The sequence below is a fragment of the Medicago sativa genome, chromosome 6, assembly GCF_051527215.1.
Source record: "Medicago sativa cultivar Bolivia chromosome 6, Bolivia_mono, whole genome shotgun sequence".
NCBI classification, from domain to species: Eukaryota; Viridiplantae; Streptophyta; class Magnoliopsida; order Fabales; family Fabaceae; genus Medicago; species Medicago sativa.
The window spans coordinates 83,540,010-83,564,807 of record NC_140754.1 but is presented as its reverse complement, the minus strand read 5'-3'; the positions used below and the strand labels follow the sequence as shown (position 1 = coordinate 83,564,807).

The following is a 24,798-nucleotide window of genomic DNA, read 5'->3' as shown; positions in this document are numbered from 1 at the left end:
GTAAATGGTAAATCATAGAAATAGTACAGACCCAAACAACGGGATACATCGCCTCAAAGAAGTTTAGGGAAGGTGTGCTAACCACACAAAAGCATGTCCCTAAGACGATCCTGGTCGTTCAACCGACTCCAACTGTCTTATGCATTCCACGCCGGGTTTCATGGAAACCGTTACAACGAGCTCTTCTATAGAAGCGTGGCATCACTACAACGCTCCGATACGATCACATTTTACACGCTTCTTTACACATTCTCCTCCTCGAGCAAATACAGACTTCAACATATGGGTGTCTATTTTGTAGGTCGCATCATCCACCATCGAAGCACTGCTTCAACCGCACCGAAGTTCCTCCATTGTCATACCGGTTCACCGCAACACGATTACCGAGACCACATCGTCCTAAGCTCTATTCTCGGTCATATCAACACTCGTGCTAGCATTTTTGAGATTCTAAAAGTACTTTTGTCGGTGGATTTACACTTCATATTGGTATGTCTAGTTATTTGGCTGTTGAGTTGACTGTAACTACGATCTCCATAACAATTGTTCTTTGATGGGGTTGACAAAATTTTGGCTTGTATTTGACTACATATTGGTGGTTCAAGTTTTTACTAATTTTTACAATGTGTGTTGGTCTCTTCAAAATATACGGTCAAATTATCTTGAGCTCATATTAGAGATTTTCGATTTAAAGTTTCTCATATATATAAAAAAAGGAATTGCTTATGTTGATGGTTTGGCAAATGCAGCTTTTATTTCTATGTATTTTATTTGATGGAGTTCTACTACTAGTTGTATTTGAGAATACTTTTTGAAAAATAGATTTGGTCTTTCAAATTGTCGTTTTCATTAGCTTTTATTATTTTGTACTTTTTTCTTCACCAAAATTTTACTCCCTCCGTCCCTATATGTAAACACTCTTTTATTAGAGGAAAATGGTGCTTACATATAGGGACGGAGGGAGTATCTTATTGAGTTTGAATCAAAGTTCTGGACTGGACCAAGGCTCGATCCTCGAGTCAAAGGTCTAACAAAGCACTTGAGTCAATTTGCACTCTCTATCCACAATCAAACAATCACCTGACATGTGCGTCGTAAAAGGCGCAATCCTCTAACCACTTATGCTTATATGGCGCTCTCAACAACCTATAAAAGGAGCAATCCACTACAAAAGAAAAGTACACTCTCATTCTGATTAAAAAAACTCAAAGCTCTTTGAAACCTCAATGATTAAAGCATTGAAGTGTCTTTGCATGTACATCACATTGTTTCAATGAAGAACGAGGGTATACCACCGCATCGTATCTACTTTGGCCGTCACTTTTGCTCGTCTATAAATCACTTATTAAGGTTTTTAAAGAAGTAAACTAATTCAATTGAATTTCGGTAGTCCCTCCAAGTTGTACTTATTTATTCTTTTTTTTTCTTTATTGATGATATATTTTTCTTGAGATGCTACAGATGATTGCAAGGGGTTAGAGTGTCAACCTAGTTGAGATGTTTCCCTCGCTTGTGATGTCTTTGCACCTCTTGAGCCTTTTATAGCCAAATTTAATAAAAAAGACTTCATATTTTATTGTCTTAAATAATTATATAATCAATAAAATATTTTTTTAATAAGTAATTAATAAAATATTGTTCAAGGTTAATATTGTCTCAACAAAATATTATTATGGACTTTAAAAAGCATCATAATGAAATTCACCTTATGTCTCCATATTAGTCCATGGAGATATATGAAAATTAATATAAAGTATATATAATAGAACTTATTTTGTTTTGGTGGAGTATCGTAAGGGAAAATTGTCACGAGAGAAATTTAAGAAGAAACATAAGAATTATAATGTAATAATTATGTAACATTCACAAATAATAACTCCTTTAAATAAAACTATCAAGTACTTACCAAAAAATTAAATAATTATCAACTCTTCTATGTATATCAGAATATAACCGATCAATTTATGCATTCTTCTAATGGCAGTAATCTATCATATCATACAATTCCTTCTGAACAAATGACAATAATCAATCGCAATTATAACATCAACATATGTGCAATATTACTCCTAATATGGATGTTTTTGTCCCCTTTCTGTTGATAAACAATAAATTTGCATGCATAACACCAACATTTAGAATCATGCTCTTTCCAATATTTTGAAGAGAGGTGCTACATAATACATTGCACTGAGGTCTCCAACACAATTGTCTCTTATGGATTTGAGGATCCATGTGTATTCCATAAGAGAACAGTACGACACTGTAATAACATTCTTTTTTTTAGTACAAAACACTGTAATAATCTTTATTCACATGGTGTCATTACCCTAATTGGCAAAAGAGATTCCAGACATATTGATCCACGTACAACATTTTGAAAGTAGAATTTGCTGATTTAAATTTCCCAGATTTGACATATGACATGTTACAAGGAACACATGTGATTGACAAATGTTCCTTGTTTTTTCTTTCTACCTAAAAAACTTTTATTTTCTTTTTACCGGTTCCTTAAATAGTATGGCAATTATTTTTTTTAAATGAAAAACAAATTTAGCTGAACTTAATGATAGAGAACACCTTCATTACTTAAAAGAAATGAACAACATTATTACTACCACTTCCAATCCAGTTTACAAGAAAAATATAAGTCTACAAAACTTGATGTATTTGGTCCAATACGTTAAGTTTTCTTGACTCGTATGTCTTTTATAAAATTGTTTAGAGAAGTATAATTTTAGTGTATAATAAAATGCAAACTAATTTTGTTAGTTTTAGAAATAATATGTGTCTTTATGTATTTATAAACCTAAAAACTATTATAATGTATATCGACATTTTTTAAGAAATGGAGAGTATGACTATCCGAATTTAGTTCCAAAAACTCAACATAGACAAGATAGGTCTAAAGGTTCAAAAAACATCAACTATTAATTAAGAGACACGTAAGCTATAGGACATGGAGATGCTCTTAGCGTATATATTAGTAGAGATAGTCTTATTGGATTCTTTGTGTTTTGGATGGTTGTTGTTTGGTTTGCTTTCTCTCCATTATGTGCTTTAAGGTGTGATGTCTTGGGTGCCATTTTCTATTATCCTTGTGACCTTGTCTACATTAATGGATTGTGGTATTTTTAATTTATTATTTTCTATATAAGAAACAATCATAAACTCATAATAAAATCCTCAAATCAGCAATGCAATTTGAATTAGTGTATTTATGGAATATGAATTGCATCCTTAACAACTAACCTACCTTGATTACCATTTTGCATATATAGCCATAAAGAAATAACTAATGAGATGAAGTGTTGAAAACATAATTTAGTTAATGTAATTACTATCAGCATAATCTTAAACATGGTCTAAATAGTTTAGTATGTGTGTGTTTGTTTGTTTATTTAAGTAGCCCACACTATGCATGATTTATAATAACAAACTGTTTATGATTTTATTTTTTGAACAATAAAATTTATTAATAACCAAGTTCTTGCACAAGACGAACCGGGACCAGCAAGAAAGAAGTTACAAATGCGTCATATATAAGTAGAACACCCAAAAGGAAATACATACACCGTACATCTTAGACATCAATAAAAAATAAACTTCCAAAACCAAATCAACACCAAAAGCTGAGCCAAAACCTCACACTCCATCATGAATGGCCACAGAAACAATATCCAAAACACACATAGGCCGCTACTCACCCAAAAGCTACTCCAAAAAACCGTCACACTCGTTGAAACCCCTAACAACAACACCTCACCTTCACATGACCACAAACAACACCTCATCTTCTCATCACCACAACTGAGCCAAATTTCGGACTAATTCAGATTCCATCATCAATCAATCTTCAATTCGTCGGAGAAAACACCAAAACAAGTCAAAAAAAACTTGAGTGAAGAAGCTAGATAGCTAGCAAAGCAATCTCAATGTCTAAAGCTCAATGAAATCTTATAGTTATTTGGATGAGAATGTAAAATTATTAAGGAACATTGTAGATATACATTATTATAATTTAAATGTTCAAGCAGCATATAAAGTTAAACAAATTAAGCACATCTTTGTTAAGACATATTATTATAATTAAATAAACCATGACCAGGACAAAATGTCCAAGTTAGCTACCTAGCTAGTCTATCTAGTAATGAGTATCAAATTGCCATATTTATAAGCTAACTAATCTTCTACTTCTAAAAAGTGTGTGCTGTCTGCTTGTATTACTGATTGGCTGATCTAGATACAATTGATTACAGGATTCTTGTTCTGCTGGCTAATGACTTTCCTACTTTTGTTCCAAAATGTTCTCACAAAACAAAGAAAAAGGGACATCAAAATAAAATAATAAGGAAAAAGCAAATAACTATAAGAAGCATTTATATACTTCACTTGGAAATACATTCAGGGGTGCTTCTAATATGTTTACATATTAGAAAAAAAGTTCAATGGTGGACCCTTGAGGTTAACTTAGTATAGCAAGTTAATCCAATTTTTATTGCTATAAAAAAAACTTAATGTTGAGTTTTTATATTGTGTTGGTTGCTTAAAACAAGAAGTTTTAGCAAGATGTTGGACTAGATGTCTTAGACATGTAAGTGAGATATTTTGTCTCAAGGTGTTATGCTTTATTTTGCATTCTTGAAAGATTTGGTTTTTACGTGTGATCTCTACAGATTTGATTGAAGATATGAATCACGTAACTTGTGCTCCAAGAGGCGTGTGTTTCTAGAAGCTGCTTATGTCGGTTTGTGCATTACCGTGTTTTAGATTTTAATGTCCTAAACATTTTAGGAGACATTATATTTACTTCTAGAAGATTGTAGATGAAGACTATGTTGGATCAGCTGTATTGTTTAGTTCGATTGATGATCAAGCTCATGCATTCTTTGGCTATATAAAGGAAGACACAAACTAGGTAAAGACTAACTGAAGTCGTCATCTGAGAAGAGTCATCTGGTTTCGTGTTTGTCCTTGTTATTTATGAGCCACTCTTTGTATCACCTTGATGCACTGAGCTAGATTGTTTTAGTTGAGTTGTAAGTTGTTATTTGTTAACCACTCTAAAGCTTTTAAGCAAGAATAGTTTTTGTTTATTGGAGTGTTAACATAAGACTTTGAACTAATATTATTACAGTGGATTGAAATCACGGGTTGTGTGGTTGAGAGAAAGTGAGATGGAATCTCATATCTAGGGGGAGTTTTAGATAGAAATATCATGGGTAGTGATTAGGTGAGAAGGCAGTGAATCAGAGGTTGTTCACATAAGACTTTGAACTAATATTATTATAGTGGATTTCTTTTCTTGGCATGAATGCCTCCAGACATAGGTGACTTTGTACCGAACTGGGTTACCAAATATTTTGTGTTCTTCCTTCCCTGCATTTTACTTTATTGTTGATTATTGTTTTTTGTGTTACATTGTCTTAACTAAGTATCCAGGACATCACATAAGACATTCCTGGTGTCCCGGACATCTTATAGGACATATGTCCATTGCGTGCCAGAATTTCACTTAATATTGAGTAAATAGATATTTGAGTCATATGTAAATTGTATAAATATTAGTCAACTGACTTGATAAAAGTTTTGGTCTTCTTTTTTTTTGACAAAAAAGTTTTGGTCTTCTAACTAGTTAGTCTCTTAAGGGCATTGGTTAAGGAATTCCTTAAAGTTATTGTAAAAAAAAAAAAAAAAAAAGGAATTCATTAGAGAAAATTTTATTTGAAAATACAAGTTGTTACTTTTATCAATATTACACAATTTTTTAATACAAACTTACTACTTTTAATACTTTAACAAATGTCTTAAAGACACTCGTTAGTATTTTTCAAAATTTTTAAATAGCAATTTAATTTCTTTATCAAAATATTTCTCCTGCATTAAAACAACTATAAAACATTTTCCTTAAAAAGAAAAACTATAAAACATTTAAAATTGTGTTGCAAAATTTGAGAAAAGTGCTAAATTGACTGCTGTTTTTCAAATAAAGGCGCAACACAAATTTCAACGACTAAAATGTATATTTGCCGACTTCATATTATGGAAAATTGATCACAACACAAATGAAACTTGTCATAGCAAGTCTGTCTATAAAGAGAAATTATATTTATTCAACTATTTTGTGATAGATTTTGGACAACTTTCTCTCTCATACTCATGTTATGTTCTTACTCTCCCTCTTCCTATTTTTCTCTCTACCATTTTTTACCAATAAAAATAAAGGAAACCAAGGTTGTCACAAAAGATGTCATTAAAAAGTTATACAAATATCATTACTCAACTATAAAATACATTGCTGGACCATGACCATATTAAAAACCATTATATATAGATAGAAAGAAGTATAATTATTGATAGGGAAAGGCTTGTATCAAACGTTATGTCAGAATCTACAATTCTGTTAAAGAAAAAGAATGAAAGAGAGAGAGAGAAATAAAAAAACTCAAAGATAAGGAACTTTGGTTCTTTTTTGTGTGTATTTATAAGCAATGATGGTTGTGATGAGTGAAAACACTTTTACAAAAACTAGCAGAAGAGAGAGAAAATTATGTCACCAGTTGGATTACCACCAGGTTTCAGGTTTCATCCAACTGATGAAGAACTTGTCAATTATTATCTAAAGAGGAAAATCAATGGTCAAGAAATTGAACTTGATATCATTCCTGAAGTTGATCTTTACAAATGTGAACCTTGGGAATTAGCAGGTCCATATTCTTTATTTCTGTAATTTTTCATTTCTAATGGAAATTAATATTTGGATTGCACATTCACATTTTTTGACTTTCAGCAATTTAATTATCATTTTTCAATATAGTGTGCAAGAAAATGTGTATATATGTCATTAATAATCTAGTTATGAAGTTCTTGCATCAAAGACCTTGGTGCAACTTTCTGCAATGTGAAAATGTCATATTATTAAACATGGAATCAAAGTTTTATTTATAATCATGAAAATTGTTTAATTTCATAGGCCTAAAACTATGGCTGCACTAGCTTGACAGTTGTGCTGCCCTCAACTAAAAATTATGGTTCAGAATTGCGGCTACGGTTGTTGTTAGACTGCGAACCTCGATATTGCTAAAAATTTAAGGAAATCTGTGGTGGATGCAACTGCAATTGTGGTTGCACTTCCGTTGAGGAGACCTCTAAAACCTTTAGACTGTGGCCGTGATTGTGGTTGAAGGCCGGAATTTAGAACGATCGCTAAGAACTAAAATAGGATATAAAATCTTTATGAGAAACTACTTCAAAATTTGGACCTAAGTTTCCATATCACTACTCTCTAAGTAATTTGAAAATTCATGTTATTCATTATAGAGATTTTCTTAAACTGTTTTGATTTGTAACTCTTTTATTTTACATTATTCTTCACTTATCTATATACATATATGTGTATGTATTTTCCATTAGGCTAAGCTCTTAAATTAATTTATTCTGATGGAAATATTTTTTTGGTAATGTATAGAGAAATCATTTTTGCCAAGTAGAGATCCAGAGTGGTACTTTTTCGGACCGCGAGACCGAAAATACCCTAATGGATTTAGAACAAATAGAGCAACAAGAGCAGGATACTGGAAATCTACTGGAAAAGACAGAAAAGTTTCATGCCAAAATAGACCTATTGGTATGAAGAAGACATTGGTTTACTATAGAGGAAGAGCTCCTCAAGGAATTCGAACTGATTGGGTTATGCATGAGTATCGTCTTGATGATAAAGAATGTGAGGACAACACTGGATTACAGGTATATACAACTTATATGCATTCTTTTTCGTGACTTAGATCCTCTACGGTAAACTTTACGGTGCAGCAGAGATACAAGAGGTTACGTTGCACCGTAAAACTGATTGTAGAGGATCCATTTTTGGTGTGTGGTGTGTGTGATGCTCATAGTTTTGCAACCAAAAAATGGTTTCATTGATCGCATTTGTTAGCGAATTTCCATAAGGTTAAGGCATGCAATGCAAGTGCTTTAAAATTATGTTTTGTCACAATTCTTATATGAACATATTTATTTATACATGTCCATAGAAAACATCAAACATAAAAATCAAAATGTTAATTAAAAAGTTTAATAAAGTCCTTGTTGAAGTTATTATTGGTATTATAGTTGCATTGTGTTTTTTCTGAGATGTGTGACTTATAATTGTTTCCATGATTAAGTGCTAGACTCGTATAGTTGATAGAATTTTATTGGGGTAATAGTCACTTTGGTCCCTGAAATTATAATTAGTCAAAATAGTCCTTCAATGTATCAAAACTTCAAAGTAGTCCCTGATTGTGCATTTTGTTAGTCAAAATAGTCCTTAATGTTAAAATATTTCATTAATATTGTCAGATTAGTCCTCCAATATACTTACTTATTGTCATATTAGTCCATATAAGTACATGTTTATTGTCGTTTTAGTCCCTATATGAAAAGAGTTATTGTGAACATTGAGAGGTTATTTTAGTGTCAAGGACTATTTTGACTAACAGAATGCACAGTCAGGGACTATTTTGAAATTTTGATACAATGAAGGACTAAAATGACTAATCATTACATATTAAGGGACTAAAGTGACTATTACCCCGAATTTTATTGTTAGCCGTGATATTATCTACACAACTTGAAAACTCAAGGTTGCAATAAATGCAGGAAACTAAGTTAATAACTTGATGTTTTACAAATAATGTCCTCATTTTATGCTTGGATAAGATCTGTGTTATTTTCACACAATAAAACAACAAAATTCTGACAAAAAGAAAAAACAACAAAATTCAACAATTTAGATGGTTAATAGAGTTCAAATATATGATTAATTTCGTATTGTAGATGGTTAATGAATATAGCAAGATGTCACAAATTATTAATCATTCAAAAAATAAAATTAACCACGATTTTGAATGTCATTATCCACGATTTTCAGATGTATATATGAATACAAATTATGTTTAATACATATTATGTATATTTGAAAACCTCAAAATTATGTATTTGAACATTTGAAAATCGTGTTGTGATTAATTACGTCAGATGGATGATTAGTGGATTGTGACACCTTGTTTCACTGTATATAATTAGCCACATATTTAAACAACGTTAAACATCCAAATTATTTTTGGTTTTTAATGTCAAAATATCATTTCTCATAAAAGCAAATATTTTTGTTGCACTCAAAACTAGTCTTTGGTGCCCACCTGACCCTTTTGGCCTTTACCTACTTTCATAACTCTTTTTTCTGAGTGTATATACACACTTGTCACCATATATTTGATCTGAAAAAGCATGAAGTTTGATTCTTAAGATAGTGACAAAAGCAATTTTCATAATTGTTTTTCAGTTATGATCACAGTCACATACTATAGAAACACAGTAAATAAACTTGAAACTAAAGAATTTAATGTACTATATCAAAGAGTGTTGTTAATTTTCTTACCAAAAGATAAAAGAGTTTTGGTAATATGAACCATAAAAAAGAACGTGAAAAACTGCATGGTGTGCATGCAAAGCTTCAACTTTTCCTAGTATAGTTTTATTTCTTCTTTTTCTCTCTCTTCTCTTATGGATATTACTTTATATTTTTTTATTATAAGGTATTCTATAAACTTATAACTGACATATTCTTTACTTGTGCTCCTCTAATATCTCTGTATGACAAAGTTATATACTGCATCTTGTGATTTCTTTTGTTTAATGAGACAAAAGTCTTATACCTACCTACTTATGATCCATATCACTTTTTTAATTGAATAAAGATCCGTAGACACCTTTAACGTGTACATCTTGTTGTCCCACTCTGAAAAATTTCAGTAAACCAAATATATGGTCTGTGTGACCACATTTTTTCAGTTGCATGACTACTATTTAGAAGTTGAAAAATGTGGTCACGCAACTAAAATGCGCGTGACCACTATTTTTCCACTTAGTTAACCAAATAAATTCTGAAAAACTAGTGGTTACGCAACTAAAAAAAATGTGATCACACAGACTATATATTTGGTTAACTGAATTTTTTTAGAATGGTACAAAGGGGTGTACACATTAAGAGTGTCTACCTATCATTGCTTTTATTAATTAATTTTTTTTAGTGATATTGGTCTTTGTCAATTTTTGCCATTGTTATGTTTCATGATCTAGAATTATTAGATTCTTCTCATAATCCATGAAGGTTTGTACACCCTCGTAAAGCAGCAATTCTCCTATCCTATCTATCACTTTCATTTTGTGTCGGTCACTTTTTACTTTATTCTTGAACACAAAAATGGACCAATAGATACTATACACTAAACTCATAAATTAAAAATAAATAAAATGAAATAAAGGGATATAGAGAAACAGTTCAATACCAACCAAATAATGCTTTAAATGATTAAGCCAGGGTATCCATGAGGTCCTAGATACTTTATATGGCATAAGATTTTAATTAATAATGAAATAAACATGGTAAGGGTCACACATTGATATAAGTCATGTTTGGACAAACATCTTAATTAAGTGCTTATAACATAAACATTTATCATACAAGTGTTTATGTATTAAGTTATTTTTATAACAATAGAACAAATTAAATAAAGTCAAACTATTTTCATATAAGTTATGTTATTTTTATAAGCTATCCTTAAAAGCTTATCAAAATTAGCTACAAACAACTTATGGACATACATTCATAAGTAAGTCGCATAAGTTATTCTAAAGAGTCTCAAAAGTGTTTGTGTAATAGATAAAGCCAAATAAGTTAATCCAAATAGGTCCAGAATCTCAAAAGTGTCTAGAAGTGGCATACAACTAGACATATTTCATTTTACAGGCCAGTTTTACAATGTTGAGTTAAGCTTAATCCAAATTCTAAGATAATACATACAATACAAATATAAATTCAACCCTCTGAGTAACCTAAAAGTATCTTAAAGTTTCCACTTGATTACAATACCTTTGAATCTTTATGCCACAAACTTGTCAGAGATTGTCCTATATGGTTTTAACACATTTGTCTAGTTCTGTTTAAGCCTCAATTGTTGACTACATAATAATATGATTTAATTTGAAATCCTATACATTATGATTCTATGTTACTTTAGCACTACTTAGGCTCAGTTTGAATAAATAGTTGAATTGAACATTTATACCATAAACACTTTATCATATAACTGATTATGTATAAACTATTTTCAATATAAAAGATAAAATAAAAGTCAACTTTTTTATTTATAAGCTATAAGCTGTTTTTACAAATTATCTTTAAAAGCTTATGGAAATAAGTTGAAAATAGCTTATACAACTTGTGTAAATTCTTTCAAACTGTCATGTTCCACAAGTGTTTATGTCATTGAATAAACTCAAATAAGTCAATCCAAACAAACCCTTAATGTGCTTGATTGCATTGCAGGATACGTATGCATTGTGTCGTGTGTTCAAGAAAAATGGAATCTGTTCTGATATGGAAGAGCAACAAGGACAATGTAGCATGCTACAAATTGAATGTTCTCAAACCATAATCAATAATGAGTGTGAAATGATGTCTCCAGAAATACTAGGAGCATCATCTTCATGTTTAGAAGAGGAAGACAAAGATGATTCATGGATGCAATTCATTACAGAAGATGCATGGTATTCTTCTAATACACCAATGGTTGGTGGTGAAGAAATTTCACATGTTACATTTACAAATTAATATTTTGAAGACTTAATGAAAATCAAGATTGGTGGTGATCAATGAATATTTGAAAGCTGGAATATATAATTAAATATATACACACATTTAATCACATATAAAATTAAATATTTATACACCTTTACCATAACTTTTTTTTGGTGGTGGTCAGGGTTCGAACCCTAGACCTTGCATATATTATGCATTGTCCCTACCAACTGAGCTATGCTCACGAGGACACACCTTTACCATAACGGTTAATTAGTAACAGATTTAACTTTTTTTTTTTTATTACTATACTTATAAATTGGTGATAATGGTTTGGTTTGGTTTGGTGGACTTGTTTAGGGGTCATATTATAAGGCATTGGTTTTTATATATACATTTTTGTACTAAACCTTTATCTCAGAGGTTTATTGGTGTTACTTGTGGAATAAGATAAATCACACAAGTGTTATTCTCATTGTATTTCTCTCTGAGAATGGAATTATATATAACAAAGGGTATACGTATTTTGTTGTTTCATTATTGCAAATATTACTCCCTAGAAGCATGATCATTGAACATATGGAATTGTGTTAACTTGTTTACCAATATTTTCAACATTCAAAAGTGATTAATTAAATAATTTTGGAGAACTTTATAAAAAATATTCAAACATAACATTATCAGAAATTTGTTATGATTAAAGAGGCCATTCAAACTACATTTAATTTACTTTAAAATGATTTAATTTTTATTGAAAATAGAGCCTACAAAAAATAGTTAAAAAGAATTGTATAATACAGTTACAAAGAACTACCAAAACAATAACATGGCCTAATAAAGTAAAAGTTCAAGATTCAAGTGTAAACTCTTTGATATCTCCATGTCAAGAGCAAATTGACATCAAATCACACCTTCCATTGCTCGAAATCTTCAGACTTTAACATGAACGAGCTCGCATTTCGATGTCCACCACCTCCAAATTCCTAATAGAAGATTCTCAAAATAAGTTAGATATAAGTCTAATTGAAAGTATGAAGCACGGATACCTCTGCGATTAGGTGTGTCTCCGACACTCGTACAACACGTGTTTCGTCAGGTGTTAGTGTAGGAGTTCGTGCTTCATAGATTGCAAGTAATATATCACATGTTAATATAAGTCACATATGAGATGCAATTAGAGAATTGATGAAGGAATAACCTGAGAGATAGGAGTTGTATCTTCATTGTCTACACTCCTTAGACTTATTTTTAGCTTCTGATCATTTTCAAGCTCTGGAACATTATATACAACAGCTCCAATACCCCTAAAAGTAGAAATAAGTCCATAAAAAGGTATTATCGATGCGAAAACATAAAACTGGTTGCATATACTCTGTAATGAGATATATCAACTTGTAAAACAAGTTTCAAATAATCAATTTCAAAAAATAATATTGGCAAAAAAAATTATGTTTTAAGTTCTATCAGTATGGTATATAAAATTCCGACAAGCACCAAATGTTCCGCGGTAGAGTCTACCAAACACCAATCATAGTGTCCCTATAGACGCCTTCATACAAACACTTCATCGTAGTGCAAGTCTAAAGAATATCCATCATTTTGAAAGTGTCACAAACAACTTCTTTGCACCATAAACAAATTCTTGTAAGTCTAAAGAAATTTGAATCCCTCGTTCGTGCAATTGAATCGTAGGATCACAGAAAACACTAGCGCCGAAAGGAAAGGGCTCTATGTCTTGACCATGATTTAGATGAATAAATAATATGTTATGAGATTGAATAATAATATGCATCTTGAATTCAATGGATGATTGAAAAAACATAATAAACCTTTTCAATCATTCATTGAACTCAAGTTGCATATTAATATTCAATTTCATAACCTATTATTTTTTCATCGAAATCATGGTCAGACATAGAGCCCTTACCTTTAGATGATTTCCTTTCGACGCTAGTGTTTTAAGAGATTCTACGATCTAATTGCAGAAATGAACGCTTCAAATTTCTTTAGGCTTACAAGAATTTTATTATGGTGCAGAGAAGTTGTTTGTGACACTTTCAAAATGGTTGATATTCTTTAGATTTTCACTAGGATGAGGTGTTTGTATGAATTGAGAGATGGTATGCGTGAGAGTTTGTGTTCAGGGAATCTTAATATCAGACTATGATAGATCTCATTTTTTATAGCTTTTGACATGTATCCCTTCTTCAAGCAACACATCTATTAAACATCACCTCTGAATTGTACACTCTTTTTGCCATTTTAAGCTATACACGTGGCAGCACAAATTTCCAGTTAATTCTCTATTTTGAAATTCAAATCCCTGCTAAAAAACAAACAAGATATTGTCCGATCCACAATTTAAGGAAAACTATGACCCGCCTCTCTTGCTCTCTCTCTCTCTGATCCAAGATTTTCTCTCAAAATTTCACCAGCAAGTTTGTAAATCAGCACTTTGACAATATCAGCCTTCTAACTTGCACTCATATTAGGATAGTTTGATCGGCCCTATGTCACGTTCTATTTGCGTCACCCCACTTAGGAACCAAATGAGAGTGTGTCCTCTCAAATCTCCCATAGAAGAGCAACCCGGTACTATGAAACTCTTGCCATGTCCTGGTCCAGGGAAGAGTGAGATCCATTGGTGATTTATTATTGGTAACTTTACCTTGCATTTGCAAAAGACTGATTCCATTACTCTAGCCTATGACATCTTAGTCACACAATAACAACTCTAGCTCCTTTTCATCCTCTCAAAGCACCCCTAACCCCTATTAACTTCTATAAATAAAATGTGCTATTGAATCAGTTTGGTTAGTCAGTAATCACCGGTAAATATTCTATCCTCTGAATGTTGGTATCTCAATTTCGGATTCCACAACAGCTCCCAGATCGGGAGCTTTAGGTTGATAGAACAGGATCATTATATTGGAAAGACATAGAAAGTTTAGAACAAAAATCAGAACACGCGAATACAGGCCCTCTCATGTGTTCGAGAGAGATCATAACCTATGAAGTGCAAACACCTCTTGGATTAGGCATGTCTGACACTCCTTCGACACGTGTCCAACAATTCAGACAAGTGTCCAAAACAATATTGTTTTTTCTTTGCTTTGACACACCGTAAACACTCCTTGGACACATCTCAGACACATCTACTGAAGTTTAAGATGTGTCGAAGTAATGGTGGCCAATACAGGGGTTAAAGAAATTGAATTTGACTACATCATTTCTAGTATTTCAGTAGCATGGATGAAAGACTATCTTATCATGTTTTTGATTCTTTTTTATGCAAATTGCTCAATTTAGATCTTATATAACGTTCATATTTTATTTAATGATAGTATAGAAAAATATGCATCGGTATTAGTGTCATATGATTTTTACATTAGTAGTATTGACTTGGTCCTGTCAGGTGTTGCTTCATAGGTCACAACACTCCCTCCCTAATACCACTCAAAACAAAAGACCTCATGTTATTATTTGTTCCCTCTAGATGCCCCTCTTTAAATCGTAATTGTTACAGTTACTTAAATGGGACATGCAGGAAAGGCACATGCAGGGAAAGTGTAGTATAACATAACATCTATAATACAACAGCTATGATATACATATATGGAACATATCTAGCGAGAGTATATGGAACATATCTAGCGAGAGTGACATTTTTAGGTGAGAATAAAGGAATAATTAGCAGTCATTAGATTAAAATGTGTGGATAAAATTAAAAGGTTGATTAAGCGAGTCCTGAGCTATATTCATGTTTTCTTCTCACTCATCTTCTTCTTGACCCAATCGACTCCCAAACCTCCTTCACGTTCTCGACCCCCAACCTTCCACCATCACTCACGAGCCCTCAAATCTTTCTCACCACATCTCCCTCTACGTCCCTATCGATGTGAATCTTTCGTCCGCCTTCAACCCCTCTTGTCGTGAATCTCCCTTTCGTCGACGTGACACGGGGTCTCATCCACTTCTTCTTTCGTGAAACATTCAAAAAAACATGTATTGTTTCATCTACATTTTATTGATAAATCAGCTTCTTTGTTTCTTCCTTTACTTGATTTCTCTTCACATGTTGCTACTAATTTTACACTATAAATTTTTTTATTGCAAAGAATACTTACTAGATTTTATTTGTTTATTTATTGATTTTATGTCGTGTTTACTTTTAGGAATATTTTTTTGGAGATAAATAATAATGAAATTGATCTAGCCTCACCATCAAAAGACTTCAATGATCGAGAAAACTTGTCGAAAGAATGGATTCCTGCATGTGATGATGAATTCACTCTTGTGATTGGCAAGGTATTGATACTTTAATAGGAGGAAATTTTTATAAAAATTATGCACATGTTGTTTTTAATGTGTGTAGTTCAACTAAAACAAAAGATAAAAATAGTGTCAAATGAAAGTATTTTCTTTGCTCAAAAGAGTTTTAAAGCGGGGGGAAAAAAGATAGTCTTGTCTCAATTGCCAGTTAGTGAAAATAGTTTGCCTAAGGTAGAAAAAGAAAACTGACACGAGAGGGATCAGAGATGTAATGCAAAGATTGTTTTCAAAAGAACTATTGAGAGTAAATATGATGTCTCAAAATTTTATGAAGGTCATTCACACACTTGTTACACCTAGAAGGAAACAATGTCAAGATTGGCAAGGAGTGAAAACAGTGCTCATTAGAATTTATTGTTTTCTCGCATTAGAGCTAATGTGGAGACTTCAAAAGCTTATCAATTAGTGAATGAGCGGATTGGGAGTTATGACGATATATGATGCACACAAAGAGATTTTCAAAATTATTCAATGTATTTGAAAGAATTGATCAAAGACTCCGATGTAAATATGTTTATTGATAAGTTTAGAAGAAAACATAAGATGAAGCATTCGTTTTTCTATGATTATGAGTCTGATAGTAAAGGGAAACTCAAATATGTATTTTAGATTTATTGCATTTGTCGGATAATTACTCTTTGTTTGGAGATGTGATTTCATTTGATACAACATACAGTACAAATAAGTACTCCGTGACACCATTCACTGGTGTAAATCATCATCGTCGTCAAAGCATAACCTTTGGTGCTTACATTTTATACAGATGAATAATATGAGTCATTTATGTGGTTGTTTGAAACATTTTTGAAAGCAATGGGAGGACATAAACATGTGGTGATAGTAACATACCAAAACCCGACTATAACGATTGTAGTGGATGAGGTTTGTAATGGGTCTTATCGTAGATTTTGCATGTGACACATTATAAATTTGAATAAAGTGAATGGTTCCTTAAATTTGAATATGAATCACCGTCTCAAATAATTTGTTTGGAACTTAGAGTACTTAGAAGAATTAAAATGAAAATGGAGTAATACTATTTGTGATTTCAAGTTGAAGAAAATCTTAACTTTCTAAAATGTATGATATTTAGAAGCATTTAGATACCAACTTATTTCAATGATATATTTATGGATGGAATTTTGAGAACAACCTCAAGATTTGAGAGTGAAAATTCATTCTCTGGTAACTACTTGAATAAGAATCTTACTTTAGTGGAATATTGGATGGAATTTGATTATGCTTTAGAACCACAGATGCACAAACAACTTTTTGTAGATAATGATGCACTTTCTTCTATTCCAAAATTGAAGATGCCATTGGATTTAAAGAAGCAAGGTAAAGAGGTTTGCACTCACAAACTTTTTTAAATATTTCAGAGGGAGTTGTGGAGTGCATGTGTAGATTGTGGGGTTGAAAGAACGAAAGAGGAAAGTGAGAATTTATTATTTTCTATATTTGATAATGTTGTAGTAAATGACACCAAAGTGACCAAATATAGAGATGTTTATCGTCTTTCTAACGGCATTGCACATTGTTCGTGTAAAAGTAAAACGTTTGACTCTCAAGACACGTGCAAAATGTAGTGATAAACAACTTCTCTATATTGTCTCACTTTGGTGTCATTGACCACAACATTATTAAGTATGTAAAATAATAAATTCTCACATTCCTCTTTTGTTCCTTTAATTTCACAATCTACACATGCACTCCACAACTATCTCTTAAATATGTTAAAAAAAAAAACGTTAGTATAAACCTATCTATTGTGCTTCTCTAAATCCATATGCATCTTAAATTCTTAAATATAATTACGTGTATCATTATCTGTAAAAACTTCTTTGTGCCTCTATGCTTTTAAAGAAGAATCGAATCGCATCCAAAATTCCACTAGTAAGTTTCTTATAAAACTAGCTACCAAAAAAATAAATTTTCACTCTCACATCTAGAGGTTGTTCTCAAAATTCCAACCATAAATATATCTTTAAACTAAGTAGGTATCCACATGCTTCTAAGATCATACATTTTAGAAAGTCAGTCATTTTCTTCCAACTTGAAATCATTTTTAATATTATTCTAATTTAATTTTAATTCTTCTAAGTACTTAGAGTTCCAAGAACATGACTTGAAACGATTATTAAAATTCATATTCAAAATTAAGAAACCCCCCACTTTTTTTGAAAGTTTTTTTAGAAAGTGTCACATGCAAAATCTATGAGAAGAACCATTAAAAACTTCATCCACTGCAATGTCATAGACGGGTCTTAATATGTTATTATCACAACATGCATATGTTCTTTCATTGCTTTCAAAAATGTCTTAAACAACCACGCAAATGATTCAATATTCATCTGTTAAAAATGTTAACCCTAAAGGTAATGCTTTGACAATGATGATTTACGCCAATGAATGGTGACATGAAATACTTATTTGTATTTTTTATTGTGTCAAATGAAATCATATCTCCAAACAAAGTGTAATTTTCCGACAAATGTCATCAACTCAATATACATATTTCATTTTCCCTTCATCATCAGACTAATAATAATAGAAAAATGAATGATTCATCTCATGTTTTCTTCTAAAATTATCAATAAACATATATGCATTAGAGTCTTTGACCAATTCTTTCTAATCTCTTGAATAATTTTGAAAATCTCTTCGTGTGCATCCTATATGGTCATAACTCTCAACTCGCTCCTTTAGTAATTGATAAACTTTTGATGTCCTCACATTAGTTCTATTGTAAGAAAATAATAAATTCATATTAACAATGTTTACACTCCTTGCCGATCTTAACAATTGTTTCTTTCTAGGTGTGACAAATGTATGTGAATGAACTTCATAAATTTTTTAAAGACTTTATATTTACCCTCAATGCTTCTCTTGAAAACAATCCTTACATTACATCCCTCTCATGTCAAATTTTTTTTCTACTTTTAGGCAAACTATCCTGTTTCCACTTTAAATCCCTCTTTTGAGCAAATAAAATACTTACATTTGACACTATTTTATATCTTTAGTTTCAATCCAACTACGTGCACCAAAACCAACATCATGTGCATAATATTTCTATTCAAGTACCAAATATCTTGTCACTTACAGGCTTTAATTCATCTTCGCACATAAGAATTCATTCCTCCAACATTTTTGCTAGATCGTTGAAGTCTTTTGACGGTGAGCGATATCAACTTCATTATCAAGTATCTCCATAAAAATAAAACTTAGAACAAACACAAAAGAGAATCAATAAATAAACAAGTTAACAATTAAAAAATTAAAAGTTAGTAAGTATTGTTTGCAATTGAACAATAATCAAAATTAGTAGCAGTGTTTAAAAAAATAAAAAGAAGAAACACAAAGTGCAGATATATCAATAAAAATTAGATGAAGCGATACCTGTTCTTTGAATATTTAATGAAAGAAGAAGTGGATGGGACCATATGGCACATCGGCGAAAGGGAGATTCACAACACGGGGGTTTTTGGGCGAAATGGAGATTCACGACACAGGGGGACGCAAAGAGAGATGGTATGAGATAGATGAGAGGACTCGTGAGAGGTGAGTGATGGCGGCCAGAACTGGTGGAAGGTTGTGGTTGAGAACGCGAAGGAGGTAAGTGAGTCGATTGTCAAGAGGAAAACATGTGCGTGAAAGAATATGTCACATGACTCGCTAAATCAATCTTTAAATTTCAGCCACATATTTTAATCTAATCACTACTACTTAATCCTTTTTTTAGTGGACAATTGTTCCTTTTATCTCACATAAAGATGTTATTCTCACTAGATATGGCAAAAAATTTATTCAAATGGAGAATGGCATCCATTTGAATAAGAAAATAAAATAAACAAACCTCAATTTCATATTCTGGCTTTTAGTAGCTAACTGATGTCCTAGTTCACTCCTTAACTCTGAGAGAGCAGCATCTGCATTAACAGCCTACAAGCACAAAAAGTTGCTGAAAGCAATGAGATGTTGTGTTATATAGTTCCTTCTAATTCAGAAAAAGGTTTAAAACCACAACAAAAACTTGATCTTGCATAAGTAAGATAATCCGGATATTGTATCTACGAAATGAGGGACGGGGGCACAAGTATACCAATGTTGTATTAAAAATTATACACTGATGGAGAACTAAGATGAAATAAATAGCTGACGGATGTTCATGAAAACTGGATAACAAAAGCAAGCAGTGCTGAAAAATAGCTGCTATAGAGGGGAATTTGAACAAATCGCTATTATTTCATGATACACTATTTAGAAAAAATGTTTTCAAATAGAGGCTATAGCAACGCCATAGCTTTGCTGTGTAGCGAAATTTAAGCAAACCACTATTTTTTGCTTTTTGCAATCGACAACTGAAAACAAGGCATACAGGGGAGTAGGATGGAAAAATAGAAATAGATTAAAAGAAGGAAATATCAGCCATACCAGGCAGCGACCATATGCACCGTTTCCAAGGGAAATTTCATATGATTTACTGAGACAATCATCAATTAATTTTTGCTTATGCGACAAGCTCACCATGCCTTGACTAATGACAGTGTCCAAATCCAACGAAAGCAACTGCCATAATTTCAAAAAATGTCAGTTAATTTCATCCCACACGTGTCTCGAACAATTTCAAAGTTTACATAAGAATTACAAATAAATTCAGTGTCGTGAGCTTGGGATCAACTTTCATACAATGAGAAAACATGAAAATATACATGTTTCTAAATAAATCGGATCAATTTTTAAATAAGCTATATGGGTTTAGTGCAAGTCTATAAATCAAAGTATCAAAATAAGCTACAAGTTTCTAGCTTAAATTACAGGAAGACACAAACCAGTCCATATATAAATACATAAAATAGACATGACAACCATGGGTTCAAATTGCAGCCCGCATCAGCAATTGAGGTCTGCAGCAGCAATTGAGATCTGCAGCAGCAGTTATGGTAGTCTCCGCAACGGTATAACCGTGATTGCGTTGTGATCTTCAATCACGTGTGCCATATGGGAGATGGAAGTTGTGAGTGGTATAATTCCAGAAATAAGAAGCCTTTGCCACCATAGGCATGTTGACTTTAATAAGGTGTCGAGACATTTCGATAAAGTCAAAAATGCCTAGGTAGTCCCATAAGAAACTCTTGGGTTTTTTCACTATATCGAGCCAATTCTCGTAACCCTCTACAGTGGTGGAGGAATGCATTGCTGTCATATTTTCTTTGATTTGGGTTAGCATCCCTAATCTTGAATATGTCCAGGGCATTTGGTTTTTAGTTTTCCACATAGGTATTCCAAAATATTCATTGTAAAAAACTTTACAAAGAAAAGTTGCAAAACAAATAATTCAACTCAAACATACAAATATTAAATTAAGAGAAGTTGAAGATAAGGGCACCTGTCCTCCAACAACAACAATTAAGGATTGAGTTTTCAGAGGGAAAAATCATTTTCATCATGGTCACCAAGAATGCGCAAACACGTTGAATGTTTTTATTGAGCTGAGTGAATATATATTCAATCTTGATTGAATCAGATATGCAAAATGCAAATCCAAAGAGATTATATAACCGTAAAATATTTTTTTGAATGGGGGATGGCCTTGTTGAGAATAAAACAAAAGGTTACGAGATTGAGGGAGGTCAAAAGAGAAGTAACAGTAAATCCATGAGATGTTTGAAATTGAGTGTAGTTAATGTTATGTTTGGAGTTGAGATAGACTTGTAACATTAGAAAAATGCATTGAATGCAAAACACGAAACAACAAAATAGTCAGCCCAAAATAGCTTTAGAGAAACATACAAGAGATAAAAGGAAAAGATTGTTTTTAAGTTAACAACTCAGCTTATAGATTGAGGTGCCACAATTGGAACTATGTGACATATAGAATGCTGAGATGTCATCATCAAAGTTTGAGGGATGTTTTAATAAATTATAATAGATGAGCCTAGATAATTATTATAAAAAAAAACTACAAATATACATTATTTACAAGAATATATAAGCAAAGCATGGCTGAAGCGATAACCTTAAAATAAACAAAACATGATCAACGCAAGGTCCGAGAAAAGAAAAAGCAAAAATTTTGGAAGGGAAATGCAACACATGTCAAGTTACCTGGTCAAACAAGGAAGGGTTTATCCGAGCATCAAACTCAATCTTCAAATCCTTCAAACCACTGCTAAAAGCTTTGCTATTCTGAAGTCTCCACCTCCAAAGATCCACATCTTCAATATATCGGTAAAGTTGTCTCGCATGCTCGAATTCACCAAGCACAGAAGGTTGGTTCACCACAACACCAACATCAGTATTCAGTAGCTTGTCTTTGAAGTAATCAAAAGCAATAGTAGCTCCACTCCTCTCCATATCAATAACCTTAAATACATTCTCGCCAAGAGAAGTATCATCGCGACAGAGGCTCTCAAGTGCAGTTTTGTGGTGGTCCAAAATTATCACTCTCGAAACACAACAAAAAAACCTCACTCAGTTGATGCAAACAAAGATACTTCAATTCTTAAATCATCTTTTATTTTAACTTTAATTCTTAAACAATCACCTTAACAAAAGAATATTTTAAAAATCTCTTTTGTCCTAATGAATATATCAGTTTTTTCTTCTAGGCTCCATAAAAAATTGTTTGCTTTTGGTCATGAAAAATAGAAAATTTGGATTTTGATCCTTCTTGTTTTTGTTTTAGGCCTCAGTAACATTTGTTCAGATTGCTTACAAACAATATGTGAACCATATTGATTTTAGTCCCTGAATTATAAACCACATAAAAACCAGAGATTTAAATAGGGGCTCACGACCGCGATCTGAGCTGCGAAATAATAATTTTTAATGTTGCTGAAAGTGCAATGCAACCGCCATTGAGGCAGCATCAGCACATTTGAGCGTAATTCTCCGCAATTGCAACTGTTACCGCAATCGCTATTTAAAACTCTGATAAGGACTAATTTGAACATAAAAATACTGTTACAAGGACCAGAAGAAATAAAAAGGACCAAAGGTGAAATTTTCTATAATTCATTCAAAGACTAAAATCAAAATAAAATTACATGGAGACAAAAGAAAAACCTATGCAGCATGGAAAAGAAAGTAATACCTTGGAACTTTGGTGGAGATTTCCTGAACAAATCCAGGTGGCCCAACAAAATCAAGAAGATAAAGATCATCAATTTCATTCAATGGAAGGTCTTCAGCTCTGAAAAGGGTAAACAAAACAACAATTTTAATAATTAAACAGAGTAAAAAAAAATAAAGGATTGTTATTGTTAGAGTCCCACGTTGAAAGTGATATGACTTGAATAAGAGTTTAAGTGGAGATTGTTTTAGGTCCAACGACAGAGTCTAAGATGGTATCAAAGCTGATCCAATATCCGTTGGACCACCTGCTATCAGGTTTCGCTATCGGGACACCCACCGGTTTATATTCATGCACCAAGCCCAATAGTGTTGGGCGTGAGGGGTGTTAAAGAGTCTCACATTGTGGGATTGCATTATCTCATATCTAGCAAGATTCGTTGAGCCATCTGTTATTGAATCACACTCCAATGTCAAGTTCAAGGCGTGAGGGGGCGTGGTGGGCCCATAACCCACATGTCTCTGGATTGTAACTAGGCTATGATACCATATTAAAAAAAAATTATAGAACTAACTCCTGACTAATGTGACAATTAGACCAATTGAATCCTAATTAATATGTAATTAACTTTTACATCTTTGATATCAAGGTCGTGTCTTGTAACCTGTGAAACACGGACACTCTTCGGATTAGGCGTGTCCTGGTGTCGAACATGTGTCATGTCCGACACCGACACTTATAATTACACTGAACTATGTAATTTTCTCAAATGTGTCTGTGCGTGTCGGTATCCGTGCTTCATAGCTGGTAACTGACACACCGACATGAGTCACACGACACCTACGCTTATGTTTACATTCAATTATTATTTTTTAAATTATCACCTGTGTTTGTGCCAGTGTTGTAGTGTAGTGTTGTATGCTTGATAGATTATAATAGATAACAGAGAAAACGATGAAAATGGTGATTAAGTGATTACCTGAGAGGAGAATAGACAGTGTTGGCAAAGAAAAGAGGAGAGAGTGAGGAAGTGGCTTTGAAGTAAAGATGTGCGGCGAGAGCAGCAAAAACGCCATCAGGACAAGGGTAGTGATAAAGTATAGCAGCTGAACCCTTCTTCATGTTTGTGTTCTTGTTGTTGGAGAACTGTGCTTTGGATTGTGTTTGAGTTGTGTTAACAACATTGTTTGTGACATCAACCATGTGACGGCGCACACCGAAGGTTGTTCTTGATGTTTTTTGCAGTGCGAAATTGAAAAGAGATAATATAGGTTTAGTTCTCTCTAATTACGTTTTTTAAACAAAACTTGTAATTACACTTTTAAGCTCCATACGTTGAATTTTGGACTATTATGATTTGGGCCTTTAACTATACTTTGGAAAATTAATCTTTAGACACCTAGCAATTGATCACAAACACCTTGAATTTATGAATCTTATTACATTGTACATATTTACCGACAATAGTAAACTATCGTTCTTAACATTGTTTTTCAATTTTACACGACCTCCTAGGTCAGGTCAGGAGACAACAAAATTTGATTATGTTGTGGAGCATATAGCAACAAAGGAACAACAAAGTGTATCGCAATACGACTGATACCAACCCACTTATGTTGGCCTGGTAGTGTTGGTTTGAAACATTGAAGTGTGTGCTCCTTTTAAGGTAATATGTTTGATTTTTACCAGTGCCCCTTCTTCAAAAAAAAAAATATGGTTGATACCACTCAGGTGACCTGGGATTGCACAATCAGCTTACTTCACGATT

The 24,798-nt window shown here is 32.4% G+C and overlaps 2 protein-coding genes, 1 long non-coding RNA gene and 1 pseudogene across 3 annotated transcripts; 2 read left to right on the top strand and 2 right to left on the bottom strand.

The window, feature by feature from the left end:
- Positions 1–6,509: 6,509 nt before the first annotated feature.
- NAC057 (NAC domain containing protein 57) lies at positions 6,510–12,150 on the top strand. Its single transcript, XM_085719306.1, has 3 exons — positions 6,510–6,707; positions 7,469–7,746; positions 11,372–12,150. Exons 1-3 carry the CDS (start codon positions 6,551–6,553, stop codon positions 11,654–11,656), a joined length of 720 nt encoding a protein of 239 aa, XP_085575432.1. The 5' UTR covers positions 6,510–6,550; the 3' UTR covers positions 11,657–12,150.
- A 193-nt stretch (positions 12,151–12,343) lies between these two features.
- Positions 12,344–24,325, bottom strand: LOC146917473 (DHHA1 domain protein). Its single transcript, XM_085719298.1, has 7 exons — positions 24,010–24,325; positions 23,052–23,150; positions 22,064–22,403; positions 20,390–20,524; positions 19,812–19,897; positions 12,822–12,927; positions 12,344–12,606 (listed from the first exon to the last, which is right to left on the bottom strand). Exons 1-7 carry the CDS (start codon positions 24,231–24,233, stop codon positions 12,529–12,531), a joined length of 1,068 nt encoding a protein of 355 aa, XP_085575424.1. The 5' UTR covers positions 24,234–24,325; the 3' UTR covers positions 12,344–12,528.
- On the top strand, positions 14,134–17,674 carry LOC146917475 (protein FAR1-RELATED SEQUENCE 5-like; annotated as a pseudogene).
- Positions 19,014–19,448, bottom strand: LOC146917474 (uncharacterized). Its single transcript, XR_015015641.1, has 2 exons — positions 19,355–19,448; positions 19,014–19,178 (listed from the first exon to the last, which is right to left on the bottom strand). It is a non-coding gene; the product is annotated as an uncharacterized LOC146917474 (long non-coding RNA).
- Positions 24,326–24,798: the final 473 nt, after the last annotated feature.

What these genes read in the sequence shown, in the direction of transcription:
- NAC057 (XM_085719306.1), top strand. Translation starts at nt 6,551, where the DNA reads ATGTCACCAGTTGGATTACCACCAGGTTTCAGGTTTCATCCAACTGAT. An exon ending in TGAACCTTGGGAATTAGCAG is followed by an intron (nt 6,708 to 7,468) that starts GTCCATATTCTT and finishes GGTAATGTATAG; the next exon opens with AGAAATCATTTTTGCCAAGT. An exon ending in AGGACAACACTGGATTACAG is followed by an intron (nt 7,747 to 11,371) that starts GTATATACAACT and finishes ATTGCATTGCAG; the next exon opens with GATACGTATGCATTGTGTCG.
- LOC146917473 (XM_085719298.1), bottom strand. Translation starts at nt 24,233, where the DNA reads ATGGTTGATGTCACAAACAATGTTGTTAACACAACTCAAACACAATCC. An exon ending in ACTGTCTATTCTCCTCTCAG is followed by an intron (nt 23,151 to 24,009) that starts GTAATCACTTAA and finishes TACCCTTTTCAG; the next exon opens with AGCTGAAGACCTTCCATTGA. An exon ending in ACCCTTCCTTGTTTGACCAG is followed by an intron (nt 20,525 to 22,063) that starts GTAACTTGACAT and finishes AAATTATGGCAG; the next exon opens with TTGCTTTCGTTGGATTTGGA.